Below are 23,205 nucleotides of genomic sequence, written 5' to 3' on the forward strand. Positions count from 1 at the left end.
TTAACAGTCCATTCCTTATCCAGGTGTCCTCCCTTGGTCACATTTAGTCTGTAACCCTATCCCCAGTTTTTGCCAGAAACTTCAACACACCTGGGTTCTCTCTGCAATAATCTCTTCATATTTAATGCTCGTTGTTCTCATTTACCAAATTTTTCCATCTACTATTCATCAGAGGCAACAGGCTTACCTCAGCCTCTCTACATTATCAGAATGATCCAGCCCTCACTTAAAGATTTAATTCAGACTGAGAGTTCTTGTGGCTTTTTATCACCTGGACTACATGATGTCCCTGATTCTCACTAGCTGACTGCTTGATTCCTCACAGCAAGGGACAAGTATTACAATTTCCACCAGGTAATGCACATTTTCAAACTCAAAACAGCAATATTACATCCTTTGGAAAAGAGTAAATTTCTAGAGAATTTACCCCACTTTTAACACCAGATAAAATTTATTCCCCTTTTAATTAAATAGTTTTGTACATAAGAAAACCGTCCTTTGCTTTTTTTGGGGTGTGGGAAGGAAATAATTGGTTAGCTGTTTTGTGAATGGTAGAGTTCCCGTCACCTTTGTGCAGCTACAAATTAAAGTCCTTTTTATATAAACTATCATATTCCTCCCTGAGCAGCAAAGAAGCTTGTGATATGGCTCAGTGCAGTTTGGGACCACCCCACACACTCTTAATATTCTCCACTAAAAATGGCAGTAGACATTTTGCATCACATGAGTAGAAACAGATCAGCACCTAAATGAGCAGAGCACCATCTGCTGCTGTATTCTCCAAAGGAAAGTATACACACTATATAATGTGTGTTGAATGGTGTAATGATGTATATCAATTTAGGCCACATTCATGCAAGCAGCTCTCTGTAGAGCTACATTAACTTCAATGGGGTTCTCCCTATATGTAATAAATTGCAAGATTGGCACCTTAAATATGATTGAGGCTATGATGACTCTAAACAGTAGAACTTCACTAAATCACAATAATGTTTGGAAGATCCTTTGCAAAGTACTGAAAGCAAACAAACAATTTTAAAGCTTCAGAAAATGTACTTTGATTATTTGACATGTAGCTTAGAGTGTTAATTATCTAGAACAACACTTCAAAGTACCCAGGTAATAAGTCTATCATATGTATTTTGTAAAAATAACTGTCTAGCAATGCAAGATTACTGCTATTACTTTTCTATTAGGAAGTGAACTTTTATTTTTTGTGTACTAACTATAGGGCGTATGTACAAGCAAATGGGAAGTAGTGAGCTATCCCCTGAAGCCTGCATGTTAAATATGGATTTCTAAATGAACAAATATAGTTTATGGCTACAACAAAATACAGGTGGAATGACTCATGGGGGCAATAAATCCTGGGTCTATGGAAGGCAGGAGCAAAACTCCCATTGGCTTCAGTGGGGTCAGGATTTCAACCACGGTATACTTTACGGTTCCTAATGAAGATCTAGTAACCCAGAGTCACCAAACACATGGCAACATCTGTTTGGTTTGCTGGTGTTCCTTTTAAAATACTTGTTACTTGACAAATCCCTGGTACTGTTGTCCCTTAACTACTGCATAAACTGATAACATTACCTCACACAAAATCAAAATGTGCTCTTACTACTGCACCTCTATAGCTAACTTTTCTAAACATTCTGAGACCTCAGACTTGCAATTGACTCAGTGAAAGTGTATCATTTCATCCATGCAGAGCACTGATGACATCTTCCTCACAGTCAATAGGTGGGCTGGGGATTAAGGTCCATATTTGCAAAGATATTTAAGCGTTGAGGTGTTCAGCGTTGCAACACCTTTGTCTTATTTTCAAAAAGTCATTTAGGAGCCAAAATCCCATTGATCACTTTTCTATGTCCTTGCTGGGTGATGAAGCTCAGTGAGGAGATCCTGAATCTGATTCTATGGGAAGTGATTAATTCTGACAAGACCCTTTGCATGTAAGTATGCAGCGGTTTGTCAAGTATTAAAAAAAACCAAAACATTATTGTTGAGAACATCTTGGGTAACCAAAATACTAATTGTTCACTGACGCTATTGAGAGGTTATTAAGAAGGTGGTGACAGGGTAAGCTCCAGGAACACCCCTACTTTATCAGCCAAATCTATGGTTGTTATTTTTAAACCTCTTCCGGTCAGGCTTCAGACTATCTCTATGAAAAAATCTGTGTTGTCATGGCTGATAACAAATGCTTTGCTGGCAATGGGCAGTAAAGAAATCTTTGGGCTGATTATTGTTAGCACTTTCAATAACCTTTGATTCTACTTGTGACGTTGCACTCCATAATGTTTTATGGAAATAGGCTTATGAGGGTAAATATGATGCAACTGTAATATGCTTCATGCAAAAGGTCTCTTGTAAGGTATCATTACAAAGCTTATGATCTACTGAGTGTGTTCATCCTATTTGTTTGCATTATTATTTCTATGTCTGGAGTTATGAGAATAAGATATAAACTTATATTACTAAGGTAAACATATTAAGTGGAAGCCATTAAGGGTGCTTCAGAATCAATGGCCTGTAAATGGCTTATTTACCTGCAAGCCTTCCTGTGTTTGTGAGCCAGCCCAGGAAGAATGGAGGCTGGAGTGTCACAGGACATGTGAACATGTCACCTGATACTGAAGTCCATCTTAAACCTGGTGCTTTTCCATTTAGAAGGAGGGGTGGGGACCCAGAGAGACAAAAGATTCCCACCTTGTGCCAAAACCTATAAAAAGGGGTGGAACAGAACAAAAGGGGCTGCCAGTCATGAGAAAACATCTAGTTTCCACCTAAGATGTCTGCAGGAACGAACAAGGACTGTACCAGGGGAAAGGATTGGGCCGAGACTAGGAAGGAGTCTAGTCTGTGAAAGAAGCTTATTGGAACATCTCTGAGGGTGAGATTTTACCTATAAACGGTTTCTTAATGTTTTAGGCTTAGACCGGCATGTTTTTGCTTGGTGACTTACTTTGTTCTGTCTGTTATTACTTGAAACCAGTTAAATCCTGCTTTTTATACTTAATAAAATCACTTTTATTTATTAATTAACCCACAGTAAGTGATTAATACCTGGGGGAGCAAACAGCTGATCATATCTCTATCAGTGTTATAGAAGTTCTACAGTGTTATGAGTTTACCCTTTATAAGCTTTATACAGAGTAAAACAGATTTATTTGGGGTTTGGATCCCATTGGGCAGTGCGTATCTGGGTGCTGGAGATAGGTGACCTGCTGAGCAGTTTTTGGTTAAAGTCTGCAGCTTTCAGGGTGTGGACCAGACCTGTCGTAGTGACAGGGAATCTAACCCATCATGAAACAAAAAGCTCGAACAAATTAGGGGACTGGTTAAAACTTTTATTTTGGCACTAGATGGTTCAATGCATTGGTAAACAGACTTTACAGGCTTTAATACCTTAGCAATTGTCATGTGACAATGGAAAGACTTACTGAGCATTGACTTCAATATGCTTTGGATCGTTACTCACCAAACTGTTAAAGGCAAAGGTTATATTTTTTTCCATGTGGGAATAGTGAAATTTGACACTCAACTGAAAGAAATGTTTCATCGGGACCAGAATAAATAGAGCTCTGAAGGAAGTTCAGGTATGCACCAAAAGCTGGAGAATAATTATGTCGCAAACAGGCCTTTATCTGGGAATGTTGTAGACTGAGCAATATTTCATACAATATGCTGCTTATTTAAAAGTATCTCACTCTGAGTTTGTAAAAAACCTCTAATTTATGGTGCTATATAAATGATTTTAAACAATGATAAAGCAATTGTGGGAAAGCAAGTGAAATAGTATATTATAGAATGGAAGAAAAAATTAAAAAAAATTAAAGGAGAAATTAATTCAGAGGACAGGAAAGGAAACTAACTAATAAAGGAGGAAAGACATGGAGAAGAGGAAAAGACTAACTAATATGAGGATATATTTTACATATCTTCTTTAGAAGGTGGTGCTCAACAAGAGGAAGAAATTATCTTGATATCAAGGCATTTTTGTTATTTCCAATATTGTAGTGAAGGGAATTTGAGCAATTTTTAAAGACAACACTGTTAGTGGCCAAAAGAGAAAACATATAGTTTCTGCTATTTGTGCTGTGAGCAAATGGCATATCCCTCATTCCCATCATCTACAGCTAGGAGTGTATGTGGTACCATTGTCTATCATTTGATTGTGTGCTCACAGTAGGTCAGTGAACGGTGAGTTCCTTTTACACAGGTTAAGCCTTATAGTGGTAGTGGTGGGATACCCAATGCATACCTGTGCTGCAATGTTTGGGTTCTGGGAACTTTGCAACTTCTTCCCCCTCCCTGAAGCACACACCTTTTGTAGTTAATAAACTTGGTTTTTGTTTTTTCTATAACCAGTTTTTGTCATTCATAATGGGGATAGCAAAAAGTTGTGCGCATCTTCCTCCACATTGAGGGAGGGAGTGAATTTCATGAGCTTACGCTAAATAGATCTCTATACAGCACAAGACAATATAATTTTCAGTTTACACTCCAGAGGGTGTGTGCACTTGAGTGCTAGGCAATCCCCGATCTGAGTCTTCCCACAGAGAGCAGATCTCAGTCTGTGTGTGTCCTTTTGAAGCTGGGTGTGGCCCGACCTGTGTGCATGCTAGAGGAGGCTTGAGGGCCTGGCCTAGCAGGACAGGGCAAGGAAGCCCCGGCTGGTGGAACAGGCACGCTTAGTGGGACCCCAGTACATCAGGTGGCACCCCGGAAGGGGGGGGCAACCCGTCACACAGATGTCTAGCTATAGCAAAAGGATCAGTTCAGTTGTAAGGATGTGTAGAAGACTTTGTATGTGGTTATGAGGTATGTGATAAGATATGGCATAGCTAGGATCTTTGGGTAAACTCATTTTTTGATCCAAAATTCCTTTACTTTTGTGGATTTGATTATAGGTATCTTCTGTTTGGGATAGTACTTAGTTATGCAGCTGCATAACCTTCATTTAAGCAAAAACTAAACCCAACCAAACTAAACTAGAGTTTTCTACAGCAATAACCTCAAATGCTTTACTGCTGTTATAAACTGTGGTGTTTTGGGCCACTGCTGTATAATACTACAGTTTGGCTGAGGAGGAGGGTGTGCTTTGTTTTTAACAGGGAAGGAAGGACATTCAAAATAAAACATAACTTACTGATTTGAAAACTTTCAGAGAAAACATCCAGTGACTCATACAAGCAGACTCAATAAACTTTCCACAGACACAAAACCACATCAAAAATACAAAGATATCAATTATGTTCAGAAAATGTGTCATGAAATTCAATCCAAAAATCAGTCTGCACAGAGATCCCATCCATTCCATTCTGTCTTCACTGAGAACATTCTATAGGTTTTTTGCAGTAGGACATCATTAGTTTATTTACTTTAGCTTTTACCTTAATTTCTTTAGGCAGAACTGTTAGTTCTTGGCTTTCTCATATATCTTTTGACCTAACAAGTATTTTGTTTTTCTTCTCTTTTTCCTGCTGGGAAGCCCTGGCATCTAAACATGAGCTGTCTCTCAATCATTGATTCAACCAATTGAGTATGTCAAGGGAGCTCTCGTAACCCTCTGACAGAGACTAAGGGTATTATGATGATACTTGTGGATTCAGAGGGATTTCTTCACCAACTCCTTTGGGTTGTTATTTCCACACCTTTTGTTTTTAATGGGTTTACCTTCTCCCAGTCCACACTTTGTGAAGCAGCTGTCATGTGTAGTTCTGAAGATGCATCAGCAGAATAATTTGATATGAAAACCTTGTTATATCTGGTGCATAGTAAGTACATTTGGAAATACCAAACTATTGAAGTTAGGAAATCGATTTTGAGGGAGGGCATCAAGGTTTCATACCAAACACATTTTTTCCCCACACAACATTTACAGTGCATTTTTTCTGTGTTGTAATTTTTATTTATACTACACTTTGAAAACACAGCCTTCTATAATTTGGAGATGTAGGTCTGAGTATAATTAAAACTAATATTTTAATGATAATTCTACATAAACTCTCATCATTTTGACACGACTCTGCTTTAGTCCCATTTAAAGCATCAGGATGGCTCATGGAGTAAGGCACTGAATGTGGATAACAATGGCAGAATTTGGCCCTCAATGTTTTGTCTTCTTCACAAATTGATCGAGATTTCTTAAGGCTGCAATTAGACAAACATAGGGAAGCATCTGAGCCACTAGGTCCTTTGTTTTTAGCACAAAATGTTCGGACAATTTAACTCAGTGGAAGAGATGGAAGATACAACAGAGGGTCAGAGGTACAAACTGGTGGTGCCTCCCAGCTTTGCCTTAATTAAGACACAATAGGGAGGCATTGAACAGATTCAAGTGGGGGGATGTGAATTGCCCATCTGGTTTCTGAACCCACATGGTGCGTTGGCAGAGCCTGTTGGAACACTGAGAAGTGAACAGTGTTGACTAAAACAAACACTTCTGACCAAATAAAGATTTGCTGCAAGACTTTGTGTGGAAGACAGACGGTATCTAGCTCTGTTCAAATTTACATAAGAACAGCCATACTGGGTCAGACCAAAGGTCCATCTAGCCCAGCATCCTGCCTTCTGACAGTGGCCAATGCCAGGTGCCCCAGTGGGAATGAACAGAACAGGTAATCATCAAGTGATCCATCCCCTGTTGCCCATCCCCAGCTTCTGGCAAACAGAGGCTCGGGATGCCATTGAGGGACCTATCCTGCATGAACTTATCTGGTTCTTTTTTTCAGGGTATGTTCACACTGTGGAAGAACTATGTTCACATTAGGGCAACTTTTTAAATTATGCCCATGCTCAGTACTGTGTCCCAAAAATAGAAATAGCCCATTGCTTGAGTTAAAATTTGCTGATGGCTTGAAAGTCAAGGCACCTTAAAAAGACACCAATAATTTTTGGTTCAGTTTTAGTGGCAGATTTGTATTTCTCTATCCTGTTCCTTGGAAACTATCTAATGCTGCCGAGGGTTCTAAACTAATAAAACCATTCTTGTTTAACATATAGGACTCCACTTTGAATACAACTTGAGATTTTGCTGTGGAATGGGACAACAGAATACAACTGTTTTTGTTCTGTTTTATTTCACTTAAACCTTTCAAGAGGTTAAGAATATGTACACACTTTTGGTGAAATCCTGATGAGACTGAAGTCAATGGTAAACTTCCCATTGACTTCAGTTGGACCAGGATTTCACCCTTTATGTAAACAGTGTTGCGTAACCCTGCGGAATTCTGTTCTGCAATACTTCCACTATAAGTACTATGCTGCATATATGGGGAGTTTATTGGACCAGTATACAAATTATATAGAGGTGGTTACCTTAACAATTTCACATCTGTGGTCAAATTGACAGAAGGTTAACAGAGCATGACAACCTAAAAGCTTAAGAGAAAAAGTAAACTTGACTCGTTTATACAACTGAAGGTGAAGAGGGAGGAAGGAACTGTATTGCAAATATTAATTGGATGTGAAGGCAATAATGGAAGTACATTGATCACATGGGGAAAATAGTTTATACGATTTGATTGCCTGAAACAGAAAGCAATATGTAAAGGAGAGGGCGCTATTACCTTCTGAGAAGATAATTCCCTTGGAATCAGTCAATATGTTTTGGAATTTTTATATTCATTTCCCAAAATTAATTTTACTCGCTTAATACAATATTTTCAATGGCTGTCTTGTTCTCACCACTGTCTGCTCAACCAGGGAGCAACATTTACAAAACACAGGATAAACAGAAAGGCTTTCTGGAAATGCTCTGAACATCTCAGGATCTTTCAGATCAATGAAGGGGGAGGGGATTCCATAACTTAAGTCCATGCACTTAGAAAACCATGCACTCAAGCCCCAACACAATCTGGGGACCGTTGATCTTGATGGTCAGAAAATGGCATGGAGAAAGCTAGAACCTCTAAAAAATTATCTTCCTTTTGAGACATTATCCACATCACTGCTGTCCTTTGCAGAGTTAAAAGATGGATTAATAAGCAACAGTGGGTTTTAAAAAATAATTGTAGTTATGGTAGATATGGAACACACACAGAATTAGTATAGCAGAAGTCAAGTCATTGCTGGGTACCAATGCAGAGCTCTCAGCTAAAATATGGCTGCAGGTCACCTCTTTCCAGGATGACCTCCTCAATGTTATACAGATATTATATCTATCTATCTATATCCCCGGCACTTCCCATTCCCCACACTTCCCATTTTAAACCTTGTTTTTGGTCTCTTATGACTTTGCCAAATTGTAATCATTTGGGTTGAATTTTTCCAAGCTGTGTAGCTATCTCAGGCTGACTTTTCTTTCCTTTAAAAATCTGATTTTTTTGTCCTGTTGGTAAGAAGAGTACAAGATCATGTAATTAAAGATAGTATTCAAGCATACACACAAGGGGGGCTGAATTAAGGTTGCACAGGCAACCTTAATTCTGGCATTTCCTAAATTTTGAGTACTTGCCTATGCAACTTTAATGTTCTTTTAATATAGTTTTTTGTGTGCAATATAAATGTGTAGTCAGACTATTCTCTCTAATCTCTTATTGCTGAGAGCATAAGAGAATGTGCTAATCATGCAGTTTTGAACTAAATAGCACTGATGTGCTTCAGTCATCCTGCCAAGTGGTTTACAGAATATATTTTGACTGCTGTGTTTGAAACATATTTTAAGAAATCTGGCAGGAAATCTTATGCAACTTAGATAAGAAGAATGAAAACTATATCCCTTTGGGATATGCAAATACTGTATCTTAAGCACACAGTTTCTGTCACTGATTTGATTACATTATGCTCCTGAAGTTTTGTGACATCATAGGAGAAAATTGGGATTTTTCATGACAATAACCTATTTTACAAGCTATTTCTTCTTTACCTCTTTCATAGGTCAGCCCTGTTCACTAGAAACTGAAATACAGAGCTAGAGTTTTTCAATGTGAAATTAAAGCAGGAATTTGTACAAAAATATTCATGTTTACTTCACATTAAGGATTACTTCATATACCGATGCTGTGTTCAGTGTGTCCTACTAATTAAAAAGAGAGTAAGAATGTACTTCACTCTAGCTATGACCCACTTTGTGTGTCCTTCCCTACAATCAGGAATGGAAAGCTGAAGTTATGATACATTATTTATTTATTTGAAGCTGCAGGGAGAAAAAAGAAAAGTCTTGGATAAGCTCACACTGTTTCTTGAGGTCCTATAGCATTCCAGTAGGTACTTAGAATGGAAGAGTAAAGATAAAAGAAAGTAGACAGACTATGCTACTTTTTATACCTGAAAATATTTTTTCTGATAGAGAGGAATAAACTATGTACCACTAAGAAGGGCTATCCTCAAGAGAAGCATTTCAGAAGTACAAGAGTAACAAGTGAACACCATTACTAATTCAAGTGGTAATAAAAAAATGATGGTAATCATGGACAGGTCCTTACCATTCTCCCGACACCATCTCTGGAATAGAAACTAAAGGCAACATCTTCATTATCAGAGCAACACTGTTTCAAAATAGAAAAAACTGACAATTTTCCATGTAAATAAAGACACTGTAACTAGGTGGTATCTTTGCAGCTTTCCATCTAACAGCCGGGTGGGACTACTTCAAGAGCAGAAACATTTGTGTGGGCATCTACAGGAAAACATGTCTCTGCTTTGCTTTGTTTGGTTAAATTGGGAAGTACCTTAGGAGATGCCAGATGGCTGGTTTTACATTTTGGTTGTGTTCTACACAGACAGAAAAGCTCTCCTGAAGTCTGTGCAGAAGTTAATTATCCAGCCAAGCATGACTATTTGAGAGCCATCTAATTCTTGCCAAGATTGAAGAAATCCTGAGTCCAGAGCAGATGTAAGGCTCCGAATACCATTGCTTGTGTTGTCCCAGACCAGTCAGTCACACACTCCTTCTTAAAGTGGACTTATACAAACCAATGTTTGTTTGTTTTTAAATGACACCTCCTAGAAATAACCTGCCTGGAGGGGGAAAGGGTCTAAATGCAGGGAACTGTCTGTGAAAATGTGGGGTTTGAACAGCACTGAAAACGAAGACAGGTTGGGAAGCAGGCACCAACCTTCAGACACAGCCAGAGCTCTGTATTGTTTTACACATTACCATATAAACACGTGAAGAGCATTTACACCAAAAAGTTGACTCTGGAATTCTGAATTGCCTCAGAGTAGGCAAAAGAGAGAATGTGTCACAGATTAAGCTTCTAGCGTCCCCTCCAACAGTCCACTAAGTACAGTATTTGCATAAGCGCCCCCGACTTTAGCATCATCTCCATTAGAAAACTGCTGGAGGCTGTAAACCAGAACACATGTATGACATTCCAGGCTCAATGCCACTCTGGAAAGAAAATGCCAAACTCAAAGTGATAGAGAAGATTGTCACAACTCCCCCGCGCTGGACATTGAATTGGAGAGCCCTGTCTGCAACACATGAAAATCTCAAGAGATATCATGACTGTTGAGTCTGTGAGAGTGGAGCATAACTGGAAAGCTAACAAGAGCCTTAAAAAAAACTATGCTGGTGCTCAAAAGTCTGGGGGCAAAATCATGGCTCTCAAAGTCAGTAGCAAAACTCCAGTATGGCCAGGATTTCACCTTTGCTGTTATACTGGTCATGAGTACGTGTCAAGTGTGATGTAAATGAGGTCCTGCAATTGGATCCAGCCACGTGGAGTAACGGAGCTGTGTGTGGGTGCAAGAGCCCATCTGAGTAGCTCCAATTATAGGAGAGGGACCTTTAGGTAGGGGCTGACCTCATCTACTGAGGGGAAAATCACCACCACCAAAAAACAAAAAGGAAAAGACATCAGGTACATTGTTTGAGTACATATGGCCAACTAAGAGGCCTGCTTGATACCCAATTCACATATGAGCACTGGATATTTGCACATTTAAGTTAGGTGAACTCAAGTGTACATGCATAATTGTCAAAGATTTTAAAGAGGTAACATCCACTTCATATAGGAAAGCACACAAAAATAAATTAAAATGATATTAAAGGTTTAGCAGAAACCCTGAAAATTGGAACTCAGAGTTAAGCATTCCCCCCTGAACGGTAACGTATGCTGACGCAGAGAGTGAGCACTGCAGGACATGATATATAGAAATGAGAATCACACACTGTTCTCATTGTGCACATTTCAGCGTGAATAAGACCTACCTCTCAATTTCTTTCCCCCATGCCCATCTCAAGTGGCATGACCTTTATACTTCAGTAACATGCCTTTGTGTGCATGTAACTGTTTTTGATTGATTTACTGTTTAGAAGGTAGGGAACTATTAAAAGACTTATCAATGACCAAATCCAATCATGCTTTTCTCTTTTCAAGTGGTGGTACTGAGGCTCTGCACCTCCTAGATCTACCAGATCTCAGAAGGAACTGATGATTGTATATAATGTTTCCCACTAATGAATGCATGCAAAGAACGTTGTTAACTGGAGTCACAATTAGGTCACCCAAGACTTAAGATCAAGAGACTTAATCATACCATTTACCATTAGACTTCATTGGTATTCACAGGAAGGAACATTAATAAACCCTCCTACATGAGGGTTTAAAACAGTTCCATGCCCATTTTACAGTGTTCATAAAGTATTACTGCACAAGGATCAAATGCACTAGTTTAGACACCCAAATTCATGCACATAATATGATACAAAACTTAAAAATTAGGTACAGTTTATAACGGAAAATGATTAACTCTTAGTAGAAGGGAAGGCTGGGGGAAACCCAGTGAGGTTTAGGTTAGGATTTTAGTTTAAACAAGGTCATTAGGCTCTGATAAAAAATCATAACCCCAGGTTAAAGTTGCAGCCGTAAGGAAGGTTCACTAGAAGCAGCAGACAGACTTCTGAGGCAGTCACTGTGCTTTTTATAGGTTTATGAATTACAGCTTATTTCTACCTAAGGCTGCGATCCTAAGCTTCTTCACAGCCTTAAATAAGCTGTATGATTCATGTTTCAAAGCCTGATTTTTCAGGCACAAATATGAGATGAAATAGGTTTTTTAAAATGATTTTGAGCAAGGTCTGAGGTTTGTGTTTTCACAGACAATTTTTAAGGCATCAGAATTAGAATTAAATTCAGCTCCACAAGATCGTCCATAAAGTCATAAAACAATGAAAAGTGGCTGGGGTGGGATGTAGTGCTGAGAGAATGGGAGAGGGAATCTGTCACTGATAAAGGGTTTAAATATCAGGATTGGGGAATATAAAACAGAAGAGGGAGGGAGTGACTGGATAACCTTATTGTTTTTGTTAGAAGAGATGCTGAAAATACATCAGTGCACGGATGGAGGAAAACTCTTGGAGAAACAAGAGATGGTTTGTTTCTTTGATTAATTCCTTTTGAACATCCTTTAATTTTTAACACAACTTTACCCTGAGCCAAGCCAGGTCAGGCAGCACCACTCGGACTCTAGTATTATGAAATCATGAATATTCAAGATGGTATATAGGAATACAAAATCATTGCTAATAGAGACAACTGAAAGAAAGGCATAATAGCTTTGCAAACTTTAAAACATAAGAACGGCCACACTGGGTCAGACCAAAAGTCCATCAAGCCCAGTATCCTGTTCTCTGACAGTGGCCAATGGCAGGTGCCCCAAAGGGAATGAACAGAAAGGTTATCATCAAGTGATCCATGCCCTGTCACCCAATACCAGCTTCTGGCTAGGGACACCATTCCTGACAATCCTGGCTAATAGCCATTGATGGACCTATCTTCCATGAATCTATCTCCCCCCGTTATAGTATTGGCCTTCACAACACCCTCTGGCAAGGAGTTCCAGAGGTTGACAGTGCGATGCGTGAAAAAATACTTCCTTGTGTTTGTTTTAAACCTGCTACCTATTAATTTCATTTGGTGGTCCCTTGTTCTTGTATTATGAGAAGGAGTAAATAACATTTACTTTCTCTATACCACTCATGATTTTATAGACCTCTATCATATTTCCCCTTGGTCACCTCTTTTCCAAGCTGAAAAGTCCCAGTCTTATTAATCTCTCCTCATACGGAAGCCATTCTAGACCCCTAATCATTTTTGTTGCCCTTTTTTGAACCTTTTCCAATTCCAATATATCTTTTTTTGAGATAGGGCGACCACAACTGCATGCAGTATTCAAGGTGTGGGCATACCATGGATTTATATAGAGGTAATATGATATTTTCTGTCTTATTATCTATCCCTTTCTTGATGATTCCTAACATTCTGTTCGCTTTTTTGACTGCCACTGCACATTGAGTGGATGATTTCAGAGAACTATGCACAATGACTCCAAGATCTCTTTCTTGAGTGGTAACAGCTAACTTAGACCCCATCATTGTATATGTATAGTTAGGATTATGTTTTCCAATGTGCATTTATCAACATTAAATTTTATTTGCCGTTTTGTTGCCCAGTCACCCAGTTTTGTGAGATCCTTTTGCAGATCTTCACAGTCTGCCTGGGACTTAACTATCTTGAGTAGTTTTGTATCATCTGCAAATTTTGCCACCTCACTGTTTACCCCTTTTTCCAGATCATTTATGAATATGTTAAATAGGACTGGGCCCAGTACAGATCCCTGGGGGACACCGCTCTTTACTTCTTTCCATTCTGCAAACTGACCATTTATTCCTACCCTTTGTTTCTTATCTTTTAACCAGTTACCGATCCATGAGAGAACCTTCCCTCTTATCCCATGACTGCTTATTTTGCTTAAGAGCCTTTGGTGAGGGACCTGGTCAAAGGCTTTCTGAAAATCTAAATACACTATATCCACTGGATCTCCTTTGTCCGCATGCTTGTAGACCCACTCCAAGAATTCTAGTAGATTGGTGAGGCATTATTTCCCTCTACAAAAACCATGTTGACTATTTCCCAACAAATTATGTTCATCTACGTGTCTGACAATTTTGTTCTTTATGATAGTGTCAACCAATTTGCCCAGTACTGAAGTGAGGCTTACTGGCCTGTAGTTGCCAGGGCCACCTCTGGAGCCCTTTTTAAAAATTGGCCTCACATTAGCTCTCCTCTAGTCATTTGGTACAGAAGCTGATTTAAATGGTCCAGGTGGCATACCAGAAAAAAGCTTTTAGAAGTCTGACTGATGTGTTATATACATCAATGGAAAAAAATCACTCAATGTGCACTAAATGTGAAGTCCTTTGCTTTCCATTGCAGCCAGTTATGTAGCGTTGATGAGTTGGAGAGATCTCAATTAAATAATTTAGACATCATAAACATTAACTTCCAATCAGCATACAGATTAGCACACAAGAGGACATGGATAATAGGTTGAAGAGACAATTGTTTAAGTCATTAACTGGTGGCCAATGCCTTATTCAGCTCTTTAGTACAGAATGGATCAGACACACAACCCTGCTTAATTATTATAATTATTTATCATGTATACAGTGAGAGTACCCTCAGGCCTGATCAGCAGCAGATTTCATTATGTTAGGTACTATACTAACAGACCAAATCAGAAAGCCTCTGCCCTCGATTTAGAATTTAAAAGTAACCAAAGTAGACAAAGGGTCTGAAAGGGATACACCATATGAATAAATTATCAAGGTGACAATTGGCATGTCTTGTTTGATTTTATGTATTTGTATTATGAGACAGAGGTTTAAAAATGTGTTAGCTAACATGTTTAAGAATTACCTATTTTTCCTAGTTTGGACATGGCCAAATAACTCGAAATTTACCATTCCCAACCTGGCTTTATCATCAAGGTTTGATCAGAGCACCTTTTCTTACAACCGCCCAATAAACCAGAGAGCATCACTGCTCTATCTCTAGGTGGAGTATCCTTGACTTGAGAACTGCCTGTCATGGGCCAGGATCCAGAACATTGCCAGTTTGGCAGAAAGGGCTTACTGGAGTTAAGAGGTATAAGTGAGGCTCATGGTACAAGTGCTGGATTGGATAGCTAACAAAGAATTTGTAATATCCTGGCACACATTCATTAAATGAACACTGTGTTCCCAGTGGGAATTTGTTACACAGATATTCTTGAATCACATCCACTGATGGATAGTGTCACACCCCCCCGGCTTACTTGCAGCATAGGGAGAATATTTAATTAGGACTGTGCTTCCAGTTTACTTAGCTCCAAGCTGGTGTTACTGCAGTCTTCCTGGAACTTTGCTGCCGTGGGATATTCTAAAATTCATATTCTAGAATTTCTAATTGTCTTCCAGTTTTAGTAATTTTGACACAATGACATTAAGAGTTACATGTTGAAATTCACTCAATGACATCCATGTCGAGGCTGCCTTCCCTGCAGTCTCAGCCTGGCATCTGAAGTTAAACTGGTCTCTTTAACCTTTTATGTCATCTCCAGTAGTAAAGGTTTGCCATTTGAATTTCATTGACCATTTACTTTATGTGAATGACCACAGAATTCACCACTTTCTTTCCCAGCCATAGTGACCCTTCAGTACTAACAGTGGTGAAAACCTGTAAGCAAATAAGACTCAGAAAAATTCAGAAATCCAATCTCATGAGTAAGAAGCTGTCATTTCTGACCATAAACGTACGATGGCTTCAATACTGTTTTTATCAACTCCACCCACATTTATTCTTTCATTCAATCAAGTCATTCATTCAGTATTCTTTATGTTGTTACGTTAGACAATGTTGCTTCAAATGTAATTTTAGTAGAAATAGAAAATTTAAATTTGCCATGTGGAGGCTTTCATAACTTTTTTCAATTAGTGCAGTTCACTTACAGCTTGTGGTAAAGCTCAGTCTGGTTACAAAAAACAAACCCCACCCCCAAAACACCTCTAGTCCACCTGACTGTGAATCAATTTTCAGCACATGGGATGGAAAAGTAACCACTTTCATTTTGTTTTTAGCTTCTTTTATGGTATTTTTCATATTCAGTTATGTTTGGATATAACAATGGCAATACAACATTCTTCATACTACCTTGCATAAATCTATCATAATAATGCTTGGACATCAGGAATTTAACTTAAGATGCCTGTAATATACTATGAATATGGTATCTTCCAGCCACTTATTTGTTATTGTATTGGTTGATATATCACTACAAAGGGTTAAATTCAGGCAGGAGCTGACTGGTACATAGACAAGACAGCACATATCCAGGAAGGCACACAAACAGCTCTGATAGTGCCCCTCAACCAGAGTGATTACTACATTTTTTTACATTGATTGGATAGAAAAAATGGATTCTAGTAGTCCTAAAACTGTGATGCAATTATAAAATAATTTGAAAAAAAAATCACATGAAAGAATAGGTATTGCTGTAAAATAAGATGGAAGAGGCCATTTTACTCAGTAATCAGACAAAACCACACATGCTTATGAAGGATTTGTGAGCCTGCCTCCTTTAAATTTTGAGAGTTCTCTGCCCTCTTTCCTCAATTCAGAGAAGAAAGTTTAATACAAAGAAACAAAAAAACTTCTTTTTTGGTTCTAATGGCACTACTTCTTCCCGAGAAGACTGCCCTCCAGTGATGTACAACTCATAGCAATCTTTCAGCTTTGACAATTGACTCCATTGAGACATTACTACTCTAATGACAAAACAGAGCATCTTCACAGCTCCTAAATCTCCATGTTAACATTAGTGCAGTCACCTAACATCAGCAAGACTAATACCAAGGAAGAAGTATTTTGCCCATACAAAAAAAAAAAAAAAAAAAAAAAAGTATTCCTCACAGAATACTGCATAGTGAGCAGGATTATCCTAACTGCTTCTTTAATAATTTTGATACATTCCAACTGACTGGTGTGACTGAAAGATCATATCGTTAAAACCAAGTAATAGCTTATAGCAAAAAATTAAACAAAATTTTAAAAGAAACTTCTGATTAAGTTCATGAAACACATACTATGAATGGAATATTTGTTTATATTTATACATAATGCTCTGTAAGCCTTGTCAGAACTGCTGCTGCTTGGTACCAGTCTTATGGCCACAAAAACAAGGCGGTGGTATTTTCTACTTCCAAAAATTAAAAACAAAAACAAAAAAATAAGGAAATAAAAAGAAATATACATCTTCTTACACAGCCAGTGCTACAAAGTTGCCTCTCAACTCTTAATAAATATAGTTTTAGCAAGGAAACACCCAACATAGGGCATGACAAAACTAGCTTTCCCATTGTTTGACCATATTCTTAAAAAATACTTGCTGTGTGTGTATAAATTTTAACACCAGCTTGCACAAGTATTAGAACCTATTAATTGTGCATAAACATATTGGTGCTGAAAAAGCATCTAAAGATGCATTTGAACAGGTAAAGTTCAAATGCAGCACAGACTGAAATACTTAAGAAAATCTGGTACTTCCATGAAAGGAACAAACAAAACAAAGACGGAGCAACTTGGGTATAGGAACTCCGTTATTTACAGAGCATGCCACAAAACCACAACAAATACATATTCTATAATACTTGAACTCTTCTGAAATTTGCTCTTGATCTTGACATTAATTTTTATCTGAAAACAGGCGTCGCATGGACAATGAAAAAAAGAATATCTCAGCATCTCAAACAACCTGGCAATGGGGAAGGTTTGTGAGACATTTGACCTTTATAAGTACTAGGGCTTCATCTTGTACATAAAAAAAAAGGACCCGGGTGTCAGACAAATTCCCGAAAAAAAAGTATTCATTGCCAAATCCAAATAAATTATATAAGAAAAATCCATCCATACTGTAATGGTACTTCATAATAAGATATACAATATTAACCAACACAGTCAATAGTAAATTAGCTGAAATGAATATGTTCCTCTCTTGACCCCAAAAGCTGCAGTCCATCTTTCAAGAGAACCTTTTGTTGTGACATGAGAAAGAGTCTGCTTATTGTAGAGTAGGGAAGAGCATTCTGCATATTGTTGCACTTACCCTTAGTTGTTCTCTTTCACAACTCATCTGTTGTCTTGAAATCTACAACGAGAAAAAAATATACAGATTGAAACAAAGCATACCTCTTTTGAAAGGTAAAGCACAGGAAAGTAATAAAGTAAAATTTATAAGGACGTTTTATTGCATTGTGGATTTGGGGGACATATTTGTGTCAAGAAGAAAGTCTTGTTTTCTCATTTACTGTTCTTTGATAACATAAGGCAAAGTACATAGCTACCACAAAACACCATTGTAGTTCTACTAGGTGTAAACAATAACTCACATTCATTTATTGATCCGGACACAGCAGCAAAATGAGGTCAGACACATGGATGGATTTTAAATGACAGAACCAACTTTTATTAAAGTTAAACATATGGGAGGGGAGCTACGTGCCCATCACCCATACTCTTCTATACCAGGCATTTAAGAGATTCCAGTATGGGGGTTACAGGTCTCCTATCATATAACCTGTAATTAGTCGAGGTATGCTTTCAGCCTAGCCCCCAGGACTCAGCTCTTTCTGAGTTCTAGCACACTCCCCCACTCCCCTGCAAGGTGCAGGAAGGTGGGGGACCTTGGCCCCCTGAGTGCCACAATGTCTGACCCTATACCATGAGCCCCAGGCCAATCAGGAAAATTCCAGGTCTTTTACCTCTGGATATTGCTCATTTTTTTCCTTTGAACTGTATTGGAAACCATATGTAAGTTGTGACAAATTAACAGCTCAACCAAGTACATCGGTTAGGTTCGAAGCACATTTCTACTTAACTTACTGTGGCTTTAAGGTGCTGTGAGGAAAGCAAAAAACTCCCTGCATCTCTGCTAACTGGCCCTATGGGAACAAAAAATTCCTTTTTGACTGTCAAATGTGCGATCAGCTAGACCTGAAGCATCTGCCAGGCTGGATTCCCAGTTCCGGGTGAGTGTTGGAACAGAGCTGAAAGAGGCTCTACTTGGCCCTTGCTCCAGGTTAAATCCCTGAGCTGGAGGATGGTGACCAATCAGCACCCCTACCCTCACAATTGTTGCCAGAGACTCAAAGGTGGGGGATGCAGGAGGAGCTTCCTGTTGTCCCTCAGCAAGACTCTCTCCCCCTTGCTGCTGGGGCTGTCCCATCAAGTCGTCCCCCCCCCACGCCACGTTGAGGCATATGGGTGACATATCGCACAGTATACCTCCAATGACTGTAATTACCTTTCATCACAATTACACTTGGTGTACACACAAAGTAATGGTACAACACATACATAACTAGCAACTGGGTGAACTCCAAAGAAAGTGGAGGTAATCTCCAGTTCAAGGAAGTATCAGAAACTCAGACGCTTTATTTGAAGGGTATCTGAACTATTCAAACCTCTTTGATATACAAAATGTAGATGGCTGTTTCACCAGGACAAACTATCTTAAAAAAATTCTGTACTTCCCTTTTTGAGTCAAGTCAACCATCACAAGAGGAGCCTTCCTCTCTTGATAATTTTACCATTTCCACTTTGTCTTAAGTGGAATCTGTGAAGTGTAGAAGCATTTTTAAATGTTTTTCCTTAAATTTAAACCAAATAAAATATATTAAAACCTTCTAAAAAAAGCCAATTGAGTTCAGTGTGAGAGAAAGAGAGACAGGACTTTCCCTGGGTTTAATACCAAAAATGGTTCACACATCCACACTACAACTCCAAGTAGCACACGAACAAGATAATATTTTCACAGCACACCATACAAATAAAATATTAATCATGGGAAGAATTAATCAACAGATTCCTATGATCCCTTCCATATCTGCTAGTCGTGGGAAACTAATTTTAATGGTACTGGAAATGGGCAGAACTGCTTCCAGTGAATATCCCTCTCCTTCCTGTTTTCTCCAGTCCCAACAGGTTTCCAAGAACCAGAATTAAATTTGAGACATAGGCCAGTGAGGCATTGGTGAGCGGGCTCTCCCTACACGTTTCAGAAATATCAAATATGAGGTTATTATTGCTGGGTCCCCATCGTGACTCCATGGGAATGTTCAGGCATTGATAAAACAACTTGTGAGATAATTATGCTACTAGAGGTAAAGTGGGTCCATCAGGGCAGAATGGAAAGGTTGGGAATTCTATGGGTTTGAAGGATTATATCACCTATATCCCTTATTGCCCCCTATACCCATTCTGCTAAGGGGAGCATGTAAGAGAAAGTCCACAAGGCTCCTGCCTCCCCTTTGGGTTTTTCTACATATAGGTGGTACAATACAGCATATAGTTATCGAGTTTAGTTTGTTTTTTGTGGGATGGGCTGAACCATTTGCCGAGGTTTTGTGAAGATTAATTAAGAAAATAATTCAAAACTGTTGTAATTATCCACCTTACTGAATATCATTAACTTTGTAAGCATAATCATTGTAGTTTCTTTTTTCCATAACAACCTGCATGACAAATATAATTCACAAGACACTAAATAAAGAAATGTGCAGTAATACTTCTTTATGCTACATTCAGAGGTTCAGAGTACATTTCGACACCACTATGTCAAGCAAGCACTTACAAGAGGGTAAAGTCTGAAGCAATACACATCAACACAAGGTATTTTATTCCCCCGACTGCTGCTGACCAAGAAAAAAAAACCTTCTTTCAAACAAAAGCAAAAGTATTTATGAAATTCTAAAATCTTTGTCCTACTTAGCAATGGAAAAAATCCTAATAAATAAAAAGCATAACGTTCCTTCCTTATATGAAAGGTACAACAATAAATCCCCTATGCCAGAAAGAAAATTACACAGCACAAAAAAGATCTATGCACATGTTGTTTGTAGTCTCTCTAACATAGCACAAAGAGGAGAAAGGTATTTATCATTGGTCTATATATACATTTTCCCCCAAAGAGTAAAATTAAGTACAGCTAAAGTGACTGTGTCTTGGAGAGCAATTATTCCATTTTTCAAACTTGGTGCTTTTCACACCCATCATAAATTTAGTTAAAATTATGTAACCCTTCTGCCCATCTAAGTTGGCAGCAACAAGGGCCGGGTTCTGTATCTAGGGGTTCCGTTTCAATAACACAATGCAAAACCGGCTCGAGCCCCCACCCAGTGACCTGGGACAATTACATACCACTCCCTGGGCACCTCTAAGAGGCAATACTTCCCCTCTCGCAAGCACGGAGTCTGAGTGTAACAGAAAATGTTTAATAACATGAGGTAAACAACATCAGCATTAAATTGGAAAAACACCACAACTAGAGTTCTTAGACCAAACCATGAGCGAAGACCCACCCCAGCAAATTGGGCCGTGTCCTCTCCCGTTGGTTCTTGAAACCAGCGACCCAAGAATCACCAAAGTCCCAAAAGTCCACCAATCCCAAAGTCTCTTGGGTCCAGCAACCCAAGAATCACAAAAGTCCCAAAAGTCCAACAACCCCCCAAAGTCTCTGTCCATGATCAGTGCAGCCCCAGAGTTCAAAGGGGGGGGGGGGTGAGCAGGGTGTTAAGGGGCACCTTACGTGATCCGAGGCCAACCGGCTGCTTCTCCGTGGGGTTCCACCGCAGCCTTCATCACGAACTGCTCCACTCCACCCGCAGTCCCACTCCTGCCGTCCCACGAACTGCTCTGGCAGCTGCTCCGCTCCGCTCACCGACCTGTGAGCCGCTCCGCTCACCGACCTGTGAGCCGCTCCGCTCCGCTCCAGCCGTCCCTTGGGCCGCTCCCACAAGGCTCTGCTCTGCTAGCTGCTCCTCCAGCCGCTCCGCTCACCGACCTGTGAGCCGCGCCACTCCGCTCACCGACCTGTGAGCCGCTCCGCTCCGCTGTCCCTTGGGCCGCTCCCACAAGGCTCTGCTCGCTGCTTCTCCAGCCGCTCCGCTCCGCTCACCCCCGCTAAGCTAAGTTAGCTTAGCAATATAGCTTCAGGCTCCCCCACTAGTTAACACAACCTCAGTGATCTCAGCTCTTAGTGATTTCAGCTAGTAGTAGGGGAGCCCCAGTGCTGGTGCACTATTGGCCCAAAGTGAACTCAGCTCAGCAGTCTGTAACTAGACTCCTAAGGGAATCAAAGTTAGCTCTGACATTCAACAGTGGAGAGAGGAGGTAGTGCAATTGGTGTTTCAACCCCCTCAGGGAGGGGGCCATACCATCAGGTACAAATACCTGTCCCCATCCTCTCTCAATTCACTGGGTTTTGTAACCCATGCCCCTTGACAAGCAAATGCTACTTAGGTAATGGTGAATGACTCACTCAGTCCTTCTGTCATACAACAGTTCCACTGGCCTTGATTCACAGAATCAGGGTAACAAAACTTTATTCTTCCTGCCCCAATAACAGAGAAACTGGGGATCCCACACCAGCCAAAGTAACCACTTTGAGTTGCTGTGGTTTCATGCCAGGCGAGTGGGTGTGCCTATGCAAACAAGATCAGCCCCTGGAGTTCTTTTCCACACTCGCCATAATTCACCACCAGATGTCAGGGTAGAGCTCATCCTGACTCTGCTTACATCTATATTAGACTATACTGTAAATATACTTATGTAAGTCCCAAGAGTTAATTTTAGATCTGAATCCACTCTGGATCCATCTATTAGTGTTGTTTATAAAATGTAACTAAGTTAGGGTTACCATATTTCAGCAAGCAAAAAAGAGGACGGGAGGAGCCCCGCCCTAGCCCGCCCCTGCCCCTCCCACTTCCCGCCCCCCCAGAACCCCCAACCCTCCCCCCGTTCCTTGTCCCCTGACTGCCCCCTCCTGGGACCCCTGCCCCTAACTGCCCCCCAGGATTCCACTCCCTATCTAAGCCTCCCTGCCTCTTGTCCCCTGACTGCCCCAACCCTTATCCACAGCCCCACCCCCAGACAGACCCCTGGGACTCCCACACCCCATCCAACCACTCCCCACCCCCTGACAGCCCCCCCCCAGAACTCCCAACCCATCTAAACCCCTCTGCTCCCTGTCCCCTGACTGCTCCGATCCCTCTCCCCACTCCTGCCCCCTGACAGCTCCCCCCCAGAACACTCAGCCCCCCACCCCCCCGCTCCTTGTCCCCTGACTGCCCCCTCCTGGGACCCCTGCTCCTAACTGCCCTCCAGAACCCCACCCCCTACCTAAGACTCCCTGTTCCTTGTCCCCTAACTGCCCCCTCCTAAGACCCCCCCAACTGCCCCCCAGGACCCTACCCCCTACCTGTACCCTGACTGCCCAAAACTTTCTCCACTCCCCTCCAAAAGCCCCCCCCCCGTTTCTTGACTGCCACCTCCAGAACCTCCCTGTCCCTTCTCCTGCCCCCCCTTACCCTGCTGCTCAGAACAGGGTGTTGGGCTCTGTGCCAGCCGGACACATGGCTGAGCTCCCCTGCACAACACA

The 23,205-nt window shown here is 40.3% G+C and overlaps 1 protein-coding gene across 20 annotated transcripts in view; it reads right to left on the bottom strand.

The window, feature by feature from the left end:
• The window catches only part of RBFOX1 (RNA binding fox-1 homolog 1), a 1,522,779-nt gene that overhangs the window by 563,450 nt on the left and 936,124 nt on the right, over nucleotides 1–23,205 (bottom strand). For all 20 annotated transcript variants that reach the window (XM_034784116.1, XM_034784117.1, XM_034784125.1 and 17 more), the window contains one exon: nucleotides 17,875–17,916. In XM_034784116.1, coding sequence (XP_034640007.1) covers nucleotides 17,875–17,916 — 42 coding nt within the window. The remainder of the gene's footprint in view (nucleotides 1–17,874; nucleotides 17,917–23,205) is intronic.

This window comes from Trachemys scripta, chromosome 10 (assembly GCF_013100865.1).
Source record: "Trachemys scripta elegans isolate TJP31775 chromosome 10, CAS_Tse_1.0, whole genome shotgun sequence".
Lineage (NCBI taxonomy): Eukaryota > Metazoa > Chordata > Testudines > Emydidae > Trachemys > Trachemys scripta.